Genomic DNA, 22,056 nt, shown 5'->3' with positions numbered 1-22,056 from the left:
TTCAGGGTTGAGAAGGGCAATTTCAGAACAGACACCAGGAAGTAATTATTTACATGAAATGTAATTAACAGCTGGAATGGGTTTGCCAGGAAAGTTGTTTGAGACCAGCATGTTGGACCGTTTGAGAAGCCGTTAGATGCTGCAATGAGAGGATAGTAATTGCAATGGGTATTTTGCAACAATGAGCTCCAATGATGGGCCTTCTTCATACCAACCTCTCTTGTGATCTTGTGAATAGATAATGCTCAAATAGAAAAAAAATGCATTAAATTCATTGAAATTTAGAAATCTAGCATAATATAAAAATGAAGCCAAGCGAAGGTTGATTTTTATTTACTTTATTTTGGTGCTCAATGGAGAATTTTAAATATTTGGTGGGAATTGCAGCCATTTCCTTTCCTGGCTGTGAATCACAACAGTGTGTTGCGTGAGCGATTTTGTTGAATTTAATTGAAACAGTAGCAAAGAAAGGGGTCTTGCATTTATTTGCACATTTGTATGTCAATAAGTCTTAAAGAGTTTTGCAATTACTGTCAAGTGTGTTGAAATGTTTAAGATTATGAAAGGATTCAATAAAGCGCACGTTAGTAGTCTGTTTCCGATTCCTGCTGAGTCTGACCTGAAAAGGTTGCCAGGAAGTGTGGTTGAAACAAAGACTATTGTTGTTACACAACAAAGCCCTGGTAATAAGACCACCAGAATTGTAGTTGTGGAATTATTTATAGTATTAATAATTCCTGTGAATACACAGAATAAAACAACACCTTGGGATGTTCTAGACCCTGAAATGGTATTAGACCAAGTTTTCATTAAGAAATAAAGCCTACAAAATAATTTGCTGACAAAAACAGCCACTACACTCTACCTTAATTACCCATCACGATCTTTGAGCCATTTCTATACCCTAAAAATACAAATTCTTTCTTTTTTTTATCATTGTTATTCTTAAGGTGAAATCTTAAGATGAAAGAATTTTGGTATCTGTATCTTATTTATTACAAATATATTTTTGACCGAAAACAGATTGCATAAATGGTAACAACAACAACAACAACAAAATTACATTTGTATAGTGCCTTTCACGTCAGGAGGACATCCCAAGGCGCTGGACAATCAGTGTTTCCGATCCGAACTGGAGATTGGGATCGGGAAGGGTGGAGGTCATCGAGGGAAGGAGGGTGACCGAAGGCACAATTGAAGAGGAGGGTCTTGAGACAGGTCTTGAAGGAGGCAAGGGAGGGGGCGAGGCAGAGGGCCTGTTGGATTGAGTTCCAGAGGGTGGGGGTAGAGTGGTAGAAGGCCCACCTACCAATGGTGGGGGAGGCAAGGCAGGGGGCATGAAGCAGGTCCACTGAGCGGAGCGAGCAAGCAGGATGGTTGGGGGTTAGAAGGTCGCAGAGGTAGAAGGGAGCAAGGCCATGGAGGGCTTTGAAGGTGAGGACCAGGATCTTGAACTGTATCCTCTGTGTGATGGGAACCCAGTGGAGACAGGTGAGGATGGGGATGATAGGGTCACGGAGCCTAGTGTGGGAGAGGCCACGGGCTGCAGAGTTCTGTAGCACAGTGGTTAGAGTACTCGCCTCGCAAGCAAGAGACATGTGTTTGATTCCCTACAGAGCGAAACCTTGGGCATGTTGCCTTACTCTGCATGCCTGACAATAATCCCTCAAGGAAAAAAAATCCACGACTGTTGGTGGGACACTGTGCGCAATTGGCTGCCGTATTTCGCCTACAAAATATACAGTCCGTTCACTTTACAGTATATTCTCTGAAGCGCTTTGAGACGTCTCGAAGACATGATAAGGTGCTATATCAAATGCAAGGATTATTATTATTTATGATCTGCAGCCTACGGAGGGAGAGGTTGGGGATGCCAACAAGCAGTAAACATTGTTGCCTCAATTATTTTTCAGATCTCAGTAACTTACACTATATGGTCATCCTTCATGTGATCTAACAGAAAGCTGCAGTCATGTAATTATTGATGAATTTCATTTTCCTGTGTATTGCAACCTTGATTCAAATATTGTTCTCCTCAGCAGCTCAAAGTGCCTTTTAGAAGAGCAAATTAATTGGAATTTATTTCTTCAAGACCAGAAATGCTAATTGTTTTACCCTCTCTCTTGCAGCATGTTTGTTCCGGTACAATGGACTATCATTTGTCTACCTCATTTACCTCCTCCTGATTCCACTGTTTTCTGAACCTACAAGAAACACAATGCAAGGTAAGCAGCTTTTGAAGTCATTACTTTGTATCCTGAGGCACACGAGGGAGGTTTAACAATAGATTGTAAGATTGACTAAATGAAGAATAAGATAATAAGATAAGTGCACACTTCAGTTTTTTTACATTTAAGTCATTGGTAAAGTCAGTGGAGTCCTGTAGCTCAGTGGTTAGAGCACTCGCTTTGTAAGCGAGAGACCTGAGTTCAATTCCAGGCAGAGGGCGAAACCTTGGGCAAGTTTCCTTACTCCACACAGGGCCTAATAATAATCCCTCCAAAAACCCAAAACAATAATAAATTGGTCATTTTCAATCTACGACTGTTTGTGGGACATTGCTGTGCGCAATTGGCTGCCGCGTTCGCCCACAAATATACAGTCAATTCACTTTACAGTGTGTTCTGTGAAGCGCTTTGGGACGTCCTCCCGATGTGAAAAGCGCTATATCAAATGCAAGGATTAAAACATTCTCAGCAGCAATTAAAAAGCGGCAATGAAGTTGACACAATTTACATCTTGGATTCAAACTTTGTCCACAATTTCCATATTGCCTCAGTTCTTTGGCAATCAAACACACACTTATAGATTGATCTTACTTTCCATTTTAGCGATGGGTGACAAACTTTTTTTTGCATTAGGCCAGAAGAAAAGACAAGCTTCAAATAACTGTGATATTTGTTTGAAAATATCTTATAATCAAATGCATTTCACTGTTTAATTATATCATGTGGTAGTTTAGAATGTTGTCTTGCTTCTTTATGTAAAGATGTTGCAATCAAATTGAAATCAGGTATTGAGTTGAAGTATTTTGAGAATGGATTGGATTTCTTTACACAGATTTGGAGGCTGTAAAATACCCCCAAAATGCACTGAGCGAATGGATTTCTCTGACTTGACCCTTGCATATTGTGCTGACAAAATGGATTTGTCTTATGGACTGCAGAGACATACGTCAAATTAGAAATAGGTTCAGTCACACACTCCCAGTTTAATACCTAGGAAGACAGCATTTAGTCTTGATGACAGGCTTTTGAACTTGAGTTGTATTCCTTAATTATAAAATAATAATAATCCTTGATTTTGATATAGAGCCTTTAACATCAGAAGGTTGTTTCAAAGCACTTCATATAACTTTACTGTAAATAATAATCATTATTTATAAGTATAAATAAATAATTGTTACTGTATTTGTAATGACTGGATATTGTAGGTGTAAATGAACACCCAATTTGCACCCAACAATGTCCGAGAAATAGTTGTGAAATGAATGACCAATTTTATTTGGGGCATTGTGAGCCAAGACACCAAAAGAAAACTCCCTTTTCTTTACGAATAGTCTCAGAGGATCTTTAACATCCACATGGTTTAACATGTTATCTGAAGGACCTTCAGTAATGCCTGTGGGATGCATTGTGAGCCTAGACTATATGAGTTCAAAATCTCGATATGGGGCTCATCCCACAACTTTATGATTCACAGGGGAGAGTCGTACCAACTGAAAACATTTTTTCACACAACAACTTGCATATATGTAGAGCCATTCACATGGGATAGCATTGCTTAGCGTTGCACATAGATGGTTGGGAAAAGTTGGACCAGTGGGAGGAGGTGCTGAATGGTGGCCAAGTGTTTCCCTGGTGTGTTGGTGTGGGTGGAGGGGGCAGGGAAGAGGCAGTGGGTGGGGGGGTGGGGGTGGGGGCAGAGAGGAAACCAGCAGAACAATCGTACATTTTTTTTATGTTCTCTCTCAGCAAACCAATGTCAAATACCAGGGAGTTAGTTCACCCCTGTTGTTTGGTAGACTGCAGAGAACTGTGGGAAGAGGAATAATACAATAACTACAACAACTCGCACTTATATAGTGCCCTCCATGCTGGCTCTATATAAGTCTCAGGGAGCTTAACAGTGACTACGACTCTGACTCCGAGCCGGAGGGGGGAAGTGACCATAAGCAAGGTTGAAAAGGAAGGTTTTCAGGTGGGACTTGAAAAGGGGGAGAGAGGGGGCAAGGCAGAGGAACTGAAGGAGAGTGTTCTAGAGCTTCGGGGCATAGTGGCTGAAAGTGTGACCTCAAATGGGAGAATGGAGGTACGAGGGACAAGTAGGAGGTTAGTGCCAGTCAAGCGGAGGCATCAGGTGGTGGATAGGCAAGTGAGGAGGTTGGAGAGGTAGGGAGGTGCCAGGGAGTGAATGGATTTGAACACGAGTGTGAGGATCTTGAAATCATTCAGTGATGGGGAGCCAGTGGAGCCTGGCCAGAACTGGTGAGATGGCGGTATGGAGTATGGCTTCCGTCTTGTCCACATTCATCTGCAGGAAGTTTACACTCATCCAGGCCCTGATGTCTGCCAGACAAGCTGATGGAACATCGGCGGAGCTGGAATTGGTGCTGGAGGTGGCAAAGTAGATTTTGTGTCATCCGCGTACATGTGGAAGTTTACCCCGTGTCAGAGGATGACATTGAGATTAGAAATATAGATAAGAAAAAGAAGAGGGCCGAGGATGGAGCACTGGGGTACCCGAAAGGTGACGGGGCGGGGGTGGGAGATGAAACCATTTGCCGAGATGAAGTGGAGGCAGTTGGTTAAGTAGGGACTCGAACCATGCGAGTACCGTCCCACTAAGTTGGATGAGGGAGGAGAGCCGATGGAGGAGGATGACGTGGTCAATCAACTGTGTCGAACGCGTCAGAGAGATCCAGGAGGACGGAGAGGCAGAGAGAGCTCTGGTCACAGATAGAGAGGACTTCGTTTGTGACTTTGACAAGCGCTGTCTCTGTGCTGTGGGCAGTCAGGGCGAAAACCAGACTGCAGGGGCTTGAGGAGGGAGGGGAGGAAGAGGTGTGACCCAAGTTGACCTGCAACAATGTGTTCCAGAACCTTGGCAAGGAAGGGTAGGTTGGAGATGGGACGGTAGTGTGAGAGATTAGAGGGGTCGAGGGTGGGTTTTTCAGGGGGAGTGGAACAGAGCCTAAGAAGAGAGACTGGTCAACCAGTAAGGGGGAGGGAAGGGGGAGTTGAATGACCAGCAGCTGGGTGGGGAGAGGGTCAAGGCAGCAGGTGGTGCAAGGTGAGTTTAGGTGGACGTTGAAATCACCTATTATGAGTAGGTGTTCAGTGCAGAGGGACAGGGATGAGAGGAGAGAAGAGATATCAGTGAGGAAGGAACCAGCAGGTTTGGGAGGGCGGTAAACTAAGAGAATTTTAGGGAGAGAGAGGAGGGGTGGTGGAGGATGAGATGCTCAAAGGAGGAGAAACAGCCAGAGGAATAGGGGGATAGACCAAGGGAAGCTTGGGAAATGAGGGCCACCCCGCCGCCACGTTGGTTGGGTCAGGGGGTGTGGTGAAAAGTGTAGCCAGGAGGGGAGGCTTCAACAAGGGGGACAGGGTCACTGGGGGAGAACCAGGTTTCTGTAAACCCAAGAATATCAATTTGCTCATCCAGGAAGAAGCCATGGATAGTAAGGGCTTCGTGAGAGAGGGAGCGGACATTTTGGAGCGAAACGCTGGTGGAGGTGGATGGAGGAGAGAATGGTATACAGAGGATTTGGGGTAGAAATGATGGTGGTGTTTGAGGAAAGGGGACAGTTGTAGAGGGTATTGATGAGGGAAGGGGAAGGGGTGTTTGCCTTTCGGAGACGGTTGGTGCGGAATAGAAGGATTTCATTCCCATGAAGAAATCATTTTCTTGTGGGCAGCAATTGTGTGGGAATTCTTGAGGAAATTATTTTTTGAACAGGCAAATACAGGGTTAGGGGTGTTGTTTACTGCAAAGTTTTCTTGACTAAATATTGCCAAGAAATTTGCTGCTCGCCAATAATAAGGCAATCAATATAACATTGATTTTAGAGCTCATGCATTTAAATGCTTGACATTTCAGCTATGTATACGTATCTGGGAGGATTCTTTTGTAAAAGTATTGGCACGGGCAAAAATCTTAACATGAAAGGTCTGACAATACTTATGACTATAGCTCTGTTCAACCATTGGATCGTTTTGTCTTCAAATTTAACATCACTAAGAATTATGAAAATTCTTAAAAATTGCTCTTAATTTGGAAGCTGGAATGCAGAAAAAAAAATCAATCACAGATTCTGCATGGTCTTAAATTTCAACACAAAATGGAACTCTTAGTCTGGTTTAGATATTCTTAATCACAAGTTAGAGCCCATTCTGTCATGTCTGTGATCAGCTAGGTCTCCACTGGAGCTGTTTGCAGTCTGACTCCATTATAAAGCAAAGTTCTGGGTCCATAAAATTGGACCCCTGCATATAATGTGTCCATGAAACACAAACAAACACTAGTCCCTCTCCCTGGATTATCTGCAGCCTGTGGAGGGAGGACATAATATAATTACAGTATACAATGCGAAGCACTTTGAGACGTCTCAAAGACGTACTAAGGTGCTATAGCAAATGAAATGTAAAATTCAAGGGTTATTATTATCGGCAATAACTGGCCATCTTACTGGAAGTGACGTCAGGTAACCTGATCATCCAAAAGTGCACCATTGGCCAATTCTATTTCACTAAACTAGAACTGTATCACACGTCTGGTGTATTATAGGTCCACAATTTATAAATCAGACTAGGGGTATAACAGGGTCAAACTGCATTGTGGTTCCTCATTATATTGTTGCCTGTGATGTAATAGTGAGCTTGGACGTACTGCCAATTTGAATGACTTTAATAGCACTATCTGGGGTTTATTGATTTGATACAGGGTGTAATTTTGTACATACTGTACTCAAAGGCATGTTAGAGGAATCGATTCCTATTTCTGACTGAATCAAAGGCTGGTCCAGAAAACAAAATGACGGCTGGGAAAAATTATTAATACGGATTCTGTTTTGTTCCCAGCCATTGATTTTGGTGAATGTTGTGTTTTGAAAATGGGGATAAATAAAGCATTTTAGTTGGCAGCAAATGGAGATGCGTCACAGTTTTACAGACTTTGCAACAGGCACAAAAACAAAAAGCGCATGACTGCTTTTTTCCTCTTGCCAAACCAATAATAATAATCCCATAATAATACGACTCAGTGCCCTTTACGGAATATACTGTAAAGTGGATTGACTGTATATTTTGTGGTCAAAACCCAGCAGCCAATTGCACACAGCAGTACCCCCACAAACAGTCGTAGATTGAATGACCAAATTATTATTTTTTTTAAAGGGATTTTTACCCCCGGAAAGCGATCCGTCAATCAACCAACAATCGGGTTCCTTAGTTACTGCAATCGGGACACCACATTTTCCTGCTCTCCCAGTTTTCTGGCCAGCAATCCCTCAAGTAAAAATTGGTCATTTACTTCATGGCAATTTGTGGGACATTGCTGTGTGCAAAATTGGGTGCTATGTTCACCTATACAAACACTGTCACTCCACTTTACAGAAAAATCCTGTGAAGTGCTTTGAGACTTCTCAACGATTTGATAGGGTGCTTTATCAAATGCAAGGCTTATTTTTATTATTTTAGGAGTTCACACCCATGCCTAAACGAACGCACGTGCACTCACGCACACGGTGAGCTCGCTGTCGAGAAACTGCAGTCACGATGCCACATTTTACCGCTGTATGAAATAGTGTGTACAAACGCACACAACACGCATGGGGCTCACGCAGTGTTTTTCCCGATACTTATTTTCTTTCCCCAGGCTACAGTTTGAAAGCACGTTTCCACAAATCGATCTTTTGGCCCGAACCACGGAGTGAAATGCAAACATGCCACTTGTTAAGCCGCTGGCAGAGGGGCTGGGCCCCTTAGTTGCATGAGACGGTTGTTCCTCTAAATGCATTAATACAATATTCAGTCGAGAAAGTGTTACAAAATATGCCCACAATCCGTGCAGGCATCCAGTGTAATTCACACACTAAGACATTAAGTACCGACGTGGTCAGAAAGTATGACAGCAATCTATGCCTAATTGGAATACATCAAACCCAATTTTTTTCGTTAGTGATACTGGCAACTCTTTTAGGGTTACAATTAACTTTAAAGTTATTCAGTGAAGCTGGGCACAGCAATTGATTTGGACAATCGGCTCAGTCATACGTTTTTACCTCTGGTTCAAGTCCAGAGTTGGGAGAGGAAGTGAAAACGTTCTCTCATTGACAGCTGTGTAGGATTTTCAGTGAACGCAGTTTTGGCAGTCACAATCTGCTTCTCATCTGACTCGAATCCACACTGCAACACTGCTCAAATTCATCAGCTCGAGCTGGGCTCCAGGAACGTCCAGGCCGGAAGAGTGCAAAATGCACATAACGTAAACGTTGAATGTTAACAAATGGACACTTCATTCACTAAGAATTGCTGCACTTACCTCAGGAATCAGATTTTTTAAAAGTAGTGAATAGGCATTAGAATTCCTGATTTTGTATCAGAAATATGTGTTGACAAGGTATCCAGACTAGATAATAATAATAATAACAATAACAATAATAATAATAACAACAATATTAATAGCAATAATAATAAAACTCTTCGCATTTGATACTCTTTCATGTCAGGAGGACATCTCCAAACACTTCACTGAAGGTATAAGAAACTCCCTTATCTTTCCAAGTAGTGCCACAGGATCTTTAAAGTCCACCTGAACAGGCAGACAGGACTATAGTTTAATATAATAGCATCTAATCTTGCACTTGATATAGCACATTATCATCTCATTCAAGGATAACATTTCCACCAATGCAGCAGATTCCTAGCACACCACTGGAGCGTCATCCTAGACTGCATGAGTGTAAGGCCAGAGTGTAACCAACTGAGCCAGGCTGACGCAAGGAGTACAATAGTAAAGTAGAGAATTTGATACTCACAATAATCTGAACCAGCCCAGATGCGGATATGGAAACTGTGTGTGTGTGTCTTTTTTCTAATCTTTGTATCTTCCAATCAATACCATCAAAGTCCCCTCTTGACTTGCGCACAGCCATGGTTCCACACTAGGGGGCACCCACCATTACATCCCATTGAGTGTGTTTCATATGTGTCCCAACCCAACCACAGGAATTTCCACATGTAGGTGAGATGCATGGAACTCTCAGGTTCGTTTGGATACTCTTAAACACGGCGTTGGGTTTTGCATGTGTCAAACACCCGGCTAACCAAAAAAAAGGAACTCTACTAACTATATATAATAATAATAAACCTTGCATTTGATATAGTGCCTTATCATGTCTTCGATACATCTCAAATCACTTCACAGAATATACAGAATAAAATGAATTGTCTGTATATATTGTGGGCAAAATGAATGCAGGATGAAAGAAATTCCACCTTGTCTTTGCCTGTGAAACAAGTTTTGTCCTTTAACAATTAAAAGCACACAGGATTGTGTAAAGTTCCCGTGATGAGGTCTTAATTCAGAGGTTGTTTTTACAGTGGTCATTAAAAATAAACCGGCTTCTGATTTAAGATTTTTTCCATGATTCTGTGCGCTCTTAAATTTTTAAGGCAAAATAGTTTGTGAGGGTTAAGGCTAGGTGGAATACTGGACCAGCTAGCCATAGGTGGTCCTTTCCATCAGAAATGTGGAGTCCTGAGCTGGGTTCGATTCTTGGCAGGCTGAAACCTTGGGCAAGTTTCCTAACTCCACACGCCTAATAATAATCCCTCAAGAAAAAAAACCGATAATAAATTGGTCACTTCAATCCACGACTGTTTGTGGGACACTGCTGTGTGCAATTGGCTGCCGCGTTTCGCCCACAAATATACCGTCAACTCACTTTACTGTATATTCTGTGAAGAGCTTTGAGATGTCTTGAAGATGTAAAAAGCGCTACATCAAATGCAAGGATTATGCTTATTATTATGTGTGTTGCCTAAGTATCCAGTCTTTATGGGTGTGTTTTCTCAGTAATGCTGCACCTTAACCTAAAGTGGAAAAAAAAAGTTCAGTTACCGTCAAATTATTTCCAGACCTAAAAATAGATGTTATTCAATTGGCTTCACAGGACTGCCTTTAGTACCTGCACAATAATAGTATTCTTTGGAGTCTTGTAAAGCAATTGACTTATATGTATTTGCTATTGGTGACAGGGGGCAGGCAGGCAGGGACTGGGGTCCATAAACTATGCATCAGATATCAATGTATATTAATAAATGATTTAAGTGCTTCAGGAAAACAGGAGTCTGAAATTCCACTTGGTCTTGGCCTTAACAACCATTTTGCCTTAAACATTTACATTAGTATTTTAGTCTAAATTTGGTCTTAATTTGAAGCTGTTTGCTTTGATAGGAGCTGCAGAAACCAGCTTTGAATCAACACTGAATACAGACCAGGTTAAAATGCACGATTTCGGGCGTCAGAAGTGGAAAGTGATATAGCCGAGCACACGTGGTATTAAAAGATTCTTACAATATACGGACTGAAATCAGAGGGTTAAAAATGTCCATCGTGTTAGTTTTAAGAACATTGTCTTTTTTTAAAAAATAAAATACACACACGCACACAAATGCGGAAATCAAGTGTATCAACTTTCTCCAACTCAACATCAGCAAGACCGAGGCCCTCCTGATTGGCTCGCGCCAGTGCCTCCGCACCTCAGGCACTGGCAGCATCAGCCTCCATGGCTACACACTCAACCTCACTAAGCCAGTCAGGAATCTGGGTGTCTTGTTTAACCCTGAACTGTCCTTTCTCCCCCACATCCGCACCATGACCGGCACTGCCTACCACCACCTCTGCAACATTGCCAGACTCCGCCACTGCCTCACCCCTCAGGCTGCTGAAACCCTCACCCACGCATTCATCACCTCACAGGAACTCCCTCCTCATCGGCCTTCCCAACTCTTCCCTTCATAAGCTGCAGATCATCCAAAACTCTGCAGCTCGTGTACTCTCACGCACCAGGCTCCGTGACCCCATCACTCCCACCCTCGCCCAACTTCACTGACTCCCCCTCCCCCAGAGGATTGAGTTCAAGATCCTCGTCCTCACCTTTAAGGCCATCCTTGGCCTTGCCCCCTCCTACCTCTCTGACCTGCTGACTCCCTACCAACCTGCCCGCTCCCTCCGTTCAACGGGCTCCGGCCTGCTCCATGTCTCCCGCCCGATCCTCCCTACCATCGGTGGCCGGGCTTTCAGCCTCTCTGCCCCCACACTCTGGAACTCCATCCAATGGTCCCTTCACCTCGCTTCCTCCCTTGCCTCCTTCAAGGCTAGTCTCAAGACCCTTCTCTTCGACCGTGCCTTTGGTCTCCCTCCCACCTCTCTGCCTTCCCTCACCACTGTACCACCCGGGCCCTGACATCTGACTGTTCAGCGCTTTGAAACGTCCTCCCAACGTGAAAGGCACTCTATAAATGTAATGTTGTTGTTTGTTGTTGTTGTTGTGTTGTTGTTGTACACATTAAGACTGAATTTAAGACTTTTTCCCCCCTAAAATCCTGTGCAATCTGAAACTTTCAGATAGTGGTCTGAAGTTTTCAACCATGGGCTCTTTGGGACCTCAGAAGTAATATTTGTACCGAGCTACAAATAGTTAATAGTGTTTTTTTTGCATCATCGCTGACAGTGTCGTTTTAATCTCTGCATTTTCTTTCTTTTACCTGAAGACCATAAAGCATTTGTGACTGATTGCAATAACCTTACGCTGTTCTCGAACAACACACCGTAACATTCAGCCACTAACATCGCCCCCACCCCACTTACACAAACACACACAATAAATGGATACACTAATTTGTGCTTGTGGCACATTGGGTGTTTCTTCTGTCATTTTGACTGATAGACAGACTGAAATATTTAGTAAGAGCCAGGGGCTTTCATGTCAGTCACAGGGGAGCTTCAAGCCCCACTCTCTTTCCCAAATGTGATGTTTGCTTTGGCTTTAAAAGCCTTTAGAAATGAGTACATGCTAAATATTTGATGGATGACATATGGCTAAGTGACAGAAAACCCTTGTTACTGGGCATACATAATAGCAGGTGAAACATATAATTCCTGTCTTCATCTGAGTCGACACTGAGAGCAGGGATTAGCCTATAATAATAGGACTTTTATGAAGTGCTACTTGCACACAAAGTCTCCTGCGCACATTTTTCTATCAGAAGAGCATCAAAACAGGCAATTTCATTGTATGTTTTATGACCACCTTATGCAACAGTTGAAAATCCAAAGCTTTGGTTACTTAGCCTGGCTCAGTACATTAGCAGTCTAGTCTCTGGGTCACAAGGCTTGTGAGATCCAGCCCCAACTTGTTGGGATTTAAGGTCATGTACCAGGCTGGCACTTGAATGTTGCATTGTCAGGGGTGTTGTCCTGTGGAATGATATGTTAAAACAAGTTTCCACAGCACCATAGAAATTTACAGCATAGGAGAAAGCTAGTCAGTCCGCCAGAGTGCCAGGTTCGATTCCTGGCAGGGCAAAACGTTGAGCAAGTTTCCTTACTCCACATGCCTCTGTTTACCTAGCAGTAAGTAGGAACCCGGTTGCTAGTTGATTGGCAGATCGCTTTTCCAGGGATAACAACTCCCTTAAAAAAAATTGGTTATTCAATCCACGACTATTTGTGGGACACTGATGTTCGCAATTGGCTGCCGCGTTTCGCCCACAAAATATAGTTAATTCACATTATAGTATATTCTGTGAAGCGCTTTGAGAGAAGTCTATATCAAATGCAAGGATTATTACTATTATTATTATTATTGTTATCATATCTGTCATCTCACAAGTCACAAAACAAGTTTGGATGAAGAAGGCCCTTCGGCCCATCTGATCTTAGTTTTCCAGAACACCCACCCTACCATCTTCCCGTCAAAACCTCACGCTACTTTTTAAACTAGTCCCAGTATCCTGGCCTCAACCACCCTTCCTGGTAATCTGTTCCAATTGTTAATTGCCCTCTGGGCAAGAAAAATAAAACTTGGATCCTACAGCTTGTTTGTTAAAAGACACCAAACATTTGTTTGATCATTCATTCATTCATGAAATATTGTGGTGAAGTTGCTGAGATCTCAATGCTCCAGCATTTTACACAGAGGCATAACAAATCCGAAGCCTGTTGTTTAATTGATTTTTACTGAGTGCACCATGATTAGATTCTGGCAAATCACTAAACTATGAGTCACATCGTAAAAACTAATTAGAGTTGGCTTGCCAGTTGATCTTCCTGCTACTACCCCCCGGTAAATGGAATCTTAGATATGCCCTTGGCAGCTGAGGTTTTGTGACAGCCGTTATCATAATAATCCTTACGTTGGATATAGCAATTTTTACGTTGGGAGGAAGTGTTTCACAGGAAATACTGTAAAGGTTAGTGTCTGTGTAGTTTTTGTTGGAGAATGTGGCAGCTAATTTGCACATACCAATGTCCCACAAACTGCCATGAAGTAAGCGAATGACCAGGACCTTGATTTTAACCTCTTGTCCAATGCATTGCTCTGGAGTGTCGGCTGAGGCTATAGGAGTACAAAGTCTTGTGCCCACAATCTTCTGACTCAGAAGTAAGAGTGCCACCAAATGAGCTAGGCTGACAACTAAATACATTATAATAATCTTTGCATTTGATATAGCTCCTTATCATGTCTTCGAGACGTCTCGAAGCGCTTCACAGAATATAATAATAACATAATAATCTTTGCATTTGATACGGCGCCTTATCACGTCTTTGAGGCATCTCAAAGCGTTTCACAGAATACACTGTAAAATAAATTGACTGTATATATTGTGGGCGAAACACGGCAGCGAATTGCGCACAGCAGTGTCCCACAAACAGTCGTGGATTGAGTGACCACTTTTTTTTATTTTTACTTGTTTATTTATTTTGAAGAAATTATTACCCCCGGAGAAACAATTCACCAATCGACTACCAACCAGGTTTTTACATACTGCTAGGTAAACAGAGGCGTATGGAGTAAGAAAACTTGGCTAACGTTTTGCCCAGGGACTCTACATTCCAAAGTGAATGTAACTCATTCTAGGTTTGCTTGAATCACAGCCTTTTTTTAAAAAAAATGAATTGGAACAATCTGGAGAGTCTTAAGAAGTCATTTGTGCTTTTTTTTCCTCACAATGTCTAGTTAGGTGGACAAGTGAAAATAAGTGTGGAAAAACACTATATCAATAAGTTCTTCGGATCAATGACTTCATCATTAAACAAAAACTGACATAATAATAAAAATAGTCCTTGGATTTGATACAGCACCAATCCGATACAGTTAAGATGTCTCAAAGCGCTTCATAGATTATATTGTAAAGTAGATTGACTGTGTATTTTACGAGCAAAACTTATGCACAAGTTGTATGGCAGAATACCTATAGTTTTAACAATCCTAAAAAAAATCTCTACATTTGACATATGAGAAGTGAATGACAAAAGTTTTAAAGCATACATACGCTTTGGAATTTGTTTCATTGATGATAAGGAAGGTATTTGCATTTAATAATAATAATAATAATAATAATAATTTGAATTACAGTGGCTTTGAGATATGTAAAATAATAACAACAACAACAACAAAATTACATTTGTATAGCGCCTTTCGGGAGGCCATCCGAAGGCGCTGGACAGTCGATGTTTCAGACCCGAGCTGGGGATCAGGATTGGGGAGGGTGGCATGACCCGCTGCCTCACCCCTCAGGCTGTTGAAACCCTCACCCATGCATTCGTCACCTCAAGGCTCGAGTACAGGAGCTCCCTCCTCATTGGCCTTCCCAACTCTTCCCTTCACAAGCTGCAGATCATCCAAAACTCTGCAGCTCGTGTACTCTTGTGCACCAGACTCTGTGACCCCATCACTCCCACCCTCATCTGACTCCACTGACTCCCCATCCCCCAGAGGAGCGAGTTCAAGATCCTCATCCTCACCTTTAAGGCCATCCATGGCCTTGCCCCCTCCTACCTCTCTGACCTGCTGACTCCCTACCAACCTGCCCGCTCCCTCCACTCAGCAGGCTCCGGCCTACTTCATGTCTCCCGCCCGATCCGCCCTACCATCGGCGGCCGGGCTTTCAGCCTCTCTGCCCCCACACTCTGGAACTCCATCCCACGGTCCTTTCGCATCGCTTCCTCCCTTGTCTCTTTCAAGGCCGGTCTCAAGACAAGGGGGGGAAGCAGGGTGATCCACTCGTGTGGAGTCCTGTAGCTCAATGGTTAGAGCACTCGCTTTGCAAGCGAGAGACCAGAGTTCAATTCCCGGCAGAGGGCGAAACCTTGGGCAAGTTTCCTTACTCCACACACCTAATAATAATCCCTCCAAAACCAAAAACAATAATAAAATTGGTCATTTTCAATCTACGACTGTTTGTGGGACATTGCTGTGCGCAATTGGCTGCCGCGTTCGCCCACAAATATACAGTCAATTCACTTTACAGTGTGTTCTGTGAAGCGCTTTGGGACGTCCTTCCGACATGAAAAGCGCTATATCAAATGCAAGGATTATTATTATTATTATTATCGAAAGCCTGGTCGAAGAGGAGGGTCTTGAGATGGGTCTTCACGGAGGTATGGGAGGGGATGAGGCGGAGCGACTGGGGGATGCAAGTTCCAGAGGATGGGGCCAAAGTGGAGGAAGACCCGCCCGCCAATGGTCTCAAAGTGCATAACAGAGAAGAAAAGGTGACATTACAGCTGCAGTAAGCGGTGACCGAGAAGTTGAAGCGTGAATGCACACTGAAGGGATCTATTGAGTGTGTAATTTGAATTTACGTTCAGTGTTATTTCTGGTCCTGCACCAAGACCACTACTGGTTGACTTGGTTCCTGTGACATTCATGGCTGAATTCATTAGGGTAAGCTGCAGAGAGGATTTGATTTCTCATTGCTGAGATGAGAGGTGTCCACATGGGAGGTCAGAATGAAAGATAGGTCTCAATGATTTGAAGGTTGAGAAAAAGGGACAAGTTTTCTCTTAACTTTTCTGTGTATCACTCACAGAGACAGCCACAGAGCCCATAAGTTTCAGCCTTTCAGATTTTGTGTGTTCATTTCACCACATCCTACTCCTTTGTGTGAAGTTTGTTTTATAGTAAATGTTTATGTAGTTACTGCATGTTCTGCTTATGTATTTGAAGTGGGACCCATGATTTAGTATAAGCCTCCTTATAAGGTTTCGAGCAATATTTAATAACCGCTGATGGCACTTTAGAAGGCAATCTGAATGCAGCTTTTTAACTCGGTGAGTTTTAGTAAGTGGAGCTCAGAAGAGAGTGTGGTAATCCAGTTATATTAATGGTAAGTTCTAGGTCTGCGATGAGCAATAGTAAATTTTTGTTAATCAAACTGTCTCTAAGAGGAAATGTGTTGGGGTAAATATTAGTTAAGGTAATAGTGTGGCCAAATACTACAGTATGTTCGAGTGCCAAGGTGTTATGACCCAGATCGAGTTCACACTGTGGTCTCTCAGATCTCAGTTTGTACGTCCGGAGAATTACAATTTACATTTATAAAGGCCCTTTAACATCTGGAGGACGTTCAAAATGCATCACGCAGTTGAATGGGGGCCCAACCCGGGGGGGTGGGGGAGAGGGCGAGCTGAGGACATGGAGGAAGAGGGAGGTGACCGAACGCACAGTCAAAAAGATCGGTCTTGAGGATTTGAAGGCTGAGAGAAAGAGAGCAAGGCAAAGGGTCTCAGGGATGGAGATCCAGAGAGCGAGGGCACAGTGGGCAGGCACAGAAACATCCTGGTATCCCAGTAACTTTTGGAAATGCTCACAAGGACATTTTCCTGACAGTTCAGTGATGTAAGTACAACATGGAACTACTGACCAGCGACCATCTTAAAGCATAACCTGGTATAAAGTGGAGTCTAATTCTGTGTGCATAAACTACTGGGTTATAACAGGGTCCAAACAGAGTCTAAGATCACAACAGTAAAAAATGTTTGTAAGAAGCATTTGGCCAATTTTGTCCTTCCAGAATATTACAACTACAACTTGTATTTATATAGTGTCCCTCATGCCGGGTAGCATCGCAGAGCTCTTGACAGTGGTGGAGCACGACACTGAGCCGGGGAGGGGAGAGTTGACCATAGGCACGGTCAAAGAGGAAGGTCTTCAAGTGCAACCTGAAGATGGGGAAGGAAGGGATAAGGCAGAGAGATGAAGGAAGAGTGCTCTAGAGTTTTGGGGCATAGTGGCTGAAAGTGCGGCCACCAATGGTGGAATGGAAGAGTGAGGGACATGCAGGAGGCCAGAGCTAGCCACCTATCGTCCTCCCGTTACAGTATCACGAAGTTTCTTAAATAAGACTTAAGCACTCCGGGACGCTACCCCGTCTAAAGGACGCAATATAAATGCAAGTTGTTGTTGTTGCGCCTCTAGGTTCTTTGAAACATACTGGTTTCTGCCTCCACCCTCAACTCCAGGACCACTGCTGTCCTGACAGACTGCCTGTCGGACATCAAGTCCTGGATGAGGGCAAATTTCCTAAAGTTGAATGTGAACAAGACTGAGGCCCTCCTGATTGGCTCACGCCAGCGCCTCTGCACCTCAGGCTCTGGCAGCATCAACTGCCATGGTTGCACACTTCAACTCACCAGCCAGTCAGGAACCTAGGTGTCTTTTTCAACCGTCAACTGTCTTTTCTTCCCCATATCCAAGCCATGATCCGCTCTGCCTTCCCTCACCTCCATAACATCGCTCGACTCCTCCACTATCTTACCCCTCAGGCCTCTGAAACTCTTGTTCATGCCTTCATCACCTCCAGGCTTGACTATGCAAACGCCCTGCTTGTCGGCCTTCCCACCTCCTCTCTCCACAGGCTGCAGATAATCCAGAACTCTGCAGCCCATGTGCTCTCCTGCACCAAACTCCGTGACCCCATCTCCCATGGCCTCGCCCCACCCTACCTCTGTGACCTCCTAACCCCCTACCAACCCACCCGCTCCCTCCGTTCAGCCGGCTCTGGCCTGGTCCGCGTCCCCCGACCCACCCACTCCACCATTGGCAGAAGAGCCTTCAGCCACTCTGCCCCCAAATTCAGGAATTCCATCCCCCAGTTACTCTGCCTCGCCCCTCCTTAAGCTCCTTCAAGTCCCACCTCAAGACCCTCCTCTTTACCCATGCCATCAGCCACCCCCCTTCCCCTCCTTTTCCTTACCCCCCGAACCCCAGCTCGGGTCTGACATACTGCACACTGTAGAGCGCCTTGGGACGTCTTCCCAACGTGAAAGGCTCTATACAAATGTAATTTTGTTGTTGTTTCGCAAGTATACATGGATATTGATAAGCACGGCAAGAACAAATGCCAATGACGGTTCCTGGGCAAAGAAAAAATCATTAGTGTGAGGTGAGGTGAGGATTGTGAGACAGATGCCTGTAGTTGATTTTGTTTTGTGACTTTTGCAGCAATGTGGGTTGTTTACTTTTGGTGCAAAATATTGAGGTTTTAAAATGACAGTGCAACCTTCCTGTACTACCAAAACTTTACGTGAAATTGTGTGCACTTGTGATCTAATTACTGTGAATGACCCAAGGGAGGATTGCCATTGGGCTAGGAAGGTGCCTTGTCCTAGAGTAAGTGCTTAGCCCTACAGCAAAGCAGGAAGTGACATTGACCATGACCTAATGAACCAAATGTCGGCCATTTTAGCGTGAATCGACAGCTATCTGCACCCATGCTTAATTAATTAATTAATGCAAATTTACGCTATAGTGAAGCATGGTATAACGGCACTGAGCTGTAGTTAGAAATGAAGTTTGAATATATATTTTGAGTGCACTTCACGCGTGGTAAGGAGAGTTCTGCCGTAGCATGTCCAAAAAGCAGACTGTATTAGTGCTTATTTATTTGTTAAATCAATTCTTTGGATTCCGTGTTATGGGGCTCCAGGTTTCTCTGTAAATAATTTGCACACCGAGCAAATAATCATTGCGTCAGATAATCTGTGGGAGGAAACATTCCGGAGAGCATTAACAAGCATTGCATCAGGTGATGTTAATAATAATAATCCTTGCATTTGATATCGCACCTTATCGCATCTTCTAAACGTCTCAAAGCGCTTCACAGGATATACTATAAAGTGAATTGACTGTATATTTGTGGGAGAAACGCGGCAGGCAATTCCACGCAGCTGTGTTCCACAAACAATCGTGGATTGAGTGACCAATTTTCTTTTACGAGATTAATACCCCCGGAAAAGCAATCTGCCAATCGACTAACAACTGTTTTTCTACTTATTGCAAACGTGTGGTGTAAGGAAACTTGCCTTACGTTTCTCTATCCTAGGAATCGAACCCAGGTCTTTTCACTTGTGAGGCGAGTGTTCTAACCAATACGCTTCAGGACTCCGCAACGCTAGACAATTCTGAAACGTTTGCTCTGCGGCCTTGGTGTATCTGAGAGTTTTGGCCTTTGATCGAAAATCATGGGGAGTTACAGGGGGACCATTTCTTCCAGTGGGGCTATAGCCAAACCAATACATGCTGATAGATTCTTGGAATTGTTGCCTATTGTGATTCTGTGCAGAAAGGAATACATCACTGTACGATGCAGATAAAAATTATTTGAAACATCCTGTTCTAATTGGCCACTACATGTTTTGCACAGGATGCTGTGTTTGCTTTAAGGTACAAACTTTCCCTATAAATGCTGGGGAGTCAGATCTTCCAGAAGTAGCATTGGCAGATTTCCATCTGCGTCAAACGCCAAAGGGTTGGAATCTTTTCCGAATGCAATAAAACGGGCGCAAAAGCATTTCTGACAAGTGTGTCCTTCACCCACCCCACCCTGCACTCCCTACATATCCTCTCCCTTCCCTTCCCCTGACATCCCAATGATGTTGCTGAGTCTTTCTCCATTTTCGAAACTAAAAGAAAAGGCACCCACCTCCCGAATATCCCGTGAAGCGCTTTGAGACGTCTTGCAGACATGGAAGACTCTGTATCAAATGTAAGGATTATTATTTTCTCTCTTGGAACATCTGGCCAAGCAAAAACTCACCATCATGTTTGAAATTAGCGACAAACTCACCCCATTTGTCTCCATGGCAGTGCGTGTTGGTGCATTAATGCATGACTGCTAATAGTACTGTATGGCTTACGAAAAGGAAGTTGCTAAATGTCTCTGCATAACCTTTCTAACCATTAACAGCTACCTTACATGCATTGAATAGTCTTCCGTGCCACAGACTTGGTTGGGAAATAGGGCATTCATTTATTGAGTGCCAAGACATCTGTTCAGAGGCCTCGCAACTACAACTTGGGTCAGACCCGAAGCCATATAACACCGATGCAACTTCACCACAGAAAGAGCTTGTAGCAGATTCTTCTTAAGCCGCAAATACAGCAGGGCTCTGAAACAGACATTTTGGCTTCTGACCAAAGTCGACTGGTGGAAGCTTCAAGGCTTTTTTAAAAAATAATCTACAACTAACACTGCAAAGCAACAAAGGAAACGCTTCCAATGTATTGTCAGGTGGTTATCTGCGTATTTGCACACAAGGACTCCACTTATGTATTCCTATATTACCATATTTTACTCTTGTTGAAACAGATGTGAACATTTCCCGTCAAGTTGCTGCAAATCTTTAACAATGGCTGTTTCACATAGAATGAATATTTCATAACATCTGCACAGCATGAAAGCTACTTCCAGTGTGGGACAGATGCTGTGTGTGCAATATGTGCGTGGGTGCACTTAATACCCTGGGTTGTTCATTTTGTGTCAGCAGACTGTACGACCACTTTCACGATGAGTTGTGAAAGATTTTTAACAAGATAGTGGATGTCCATTGACCTTGCACCTCAGCCGACCTGTAATGTAGACTTAGAAGATGGCAGGCGCCTAGAAGTAGTTCAGAGACATACACAAAAAAATGATTTAGAAAGAAGAGCCATATTAAAAAAAAGATTAAATTAGATTTGAAACTCAGGAGTGAAGAGGCAATTCAATGGCATCGTTTGTAGTTCGCCCACAAAATATAATGAATTCACTTGACAGTATATTTTGTGAAGTGCTTTGAGATGTCTCGAAGACATGATAAGATGCAATATCAAATGTATATGTAATAATATAGTATAATATGATATATTATATAATAGTAAAATACATTATATTATATATAGTATAGTATAATATATTATATAGTAAAATATTATATCATATATTATAGTAACATATATTATATATTATAGTAAAATATATTAGAATATAATAGCTAATGGTTATTTCAGTCCTAGTTGTAAAGAAGATTGTAATACGCTTTCTTCTAGATGCTTCAAAGATTATTCTTGCTGCCTGGAAAATTAGCAACACAGGGGCATTAACTCTGGTATATTAATAGAAGAGTCAAGCGGGAGGTTATAATAAACTTATTCACCTGGTGGGTTATTAGCATATGAAATGGTTGAGTCAGGGAGCGTGAGAGTGAGTGAGCATGAATGTGCATCCGCACGTGTGTGTTTTGTTTTGTTCTTTTCTTTTGTCAGCCGGATGTCTGATACACGCGCAAACCTATCACTGAGAATATTTCAAACCCTCTTGTTTGTTATACTGTGTTTGTTATATTATTATTATTATTATTATTACTGTGCCATTTGTTATTAGATATTATTAGTGCATTATTATTAGATGATCAGGAAAGAATGGGGTGGGATGGTCTATTGGCATGACAGATGGGAATGTACTGTAAAGGATGGGAATGAAATGAAAAACTTGACTAGATAGGTACCATGAAGGATTGGAATGGACTGTGAAGTGCCATGGAAAAATGTATTCTTAATATACCATTGCGGATGGGAATATGCAAGGATTATTATTATATAGTACAACGGATGTGAATGGGCTAGGAACGAATGGACTGGGAAGGTGTTGCCGATGATCCTAGGTATGAGGGATCTGGGAGTGAATTCCACAAATTCTTTAGCAGTCAGCGAGTACCTGAAGT

The 22,056-nt window shown here is 42.9% G+C and overlaps 1 protein-coding gene across 1 annotated transcript in view; it reads left to right on the top strand.

Annotated features, from left to right (window-relative positions):
• The window catches only part of LOC103181103 (piezo-type mechanosensitive ion channel component 2), a 196,219-nt gene that overhangs the window by 10,228 nt on the left and 163,935 nt on the right, over window positions 1-22,056 (top strand). Inside the window, 1 exon segment of the mRNA XM_042331691.1 lies at window positions 2,130-2,225. Coding sequence (XP_042187625.1) covers window positions 2,130-2,225 — 96 coding nt within the window.

Source organism: Callorhinchus milii, unplaced genomic scaffold (assembly GCF_018977255.1).
Source record: "Callorhinchus milii isolate IMCB2004 unplaced genomic scaffold, IMCB_Cmil_1.0 Scaffold2, whole genome shotgun sequence".
Classification (NCBI taxonomy): domain Eukaryota; kingdom Metazoa; phylum Chordata; class Chondrichthyes; order Chimaeriformes; family Callorhinchidae; genus Callorhinchus; species Callorhinchus milii.
Note: the sequence above shows the minus strand (reverse complement) of the source record. Positions and strands in the feature narration are given on the sequence as shown.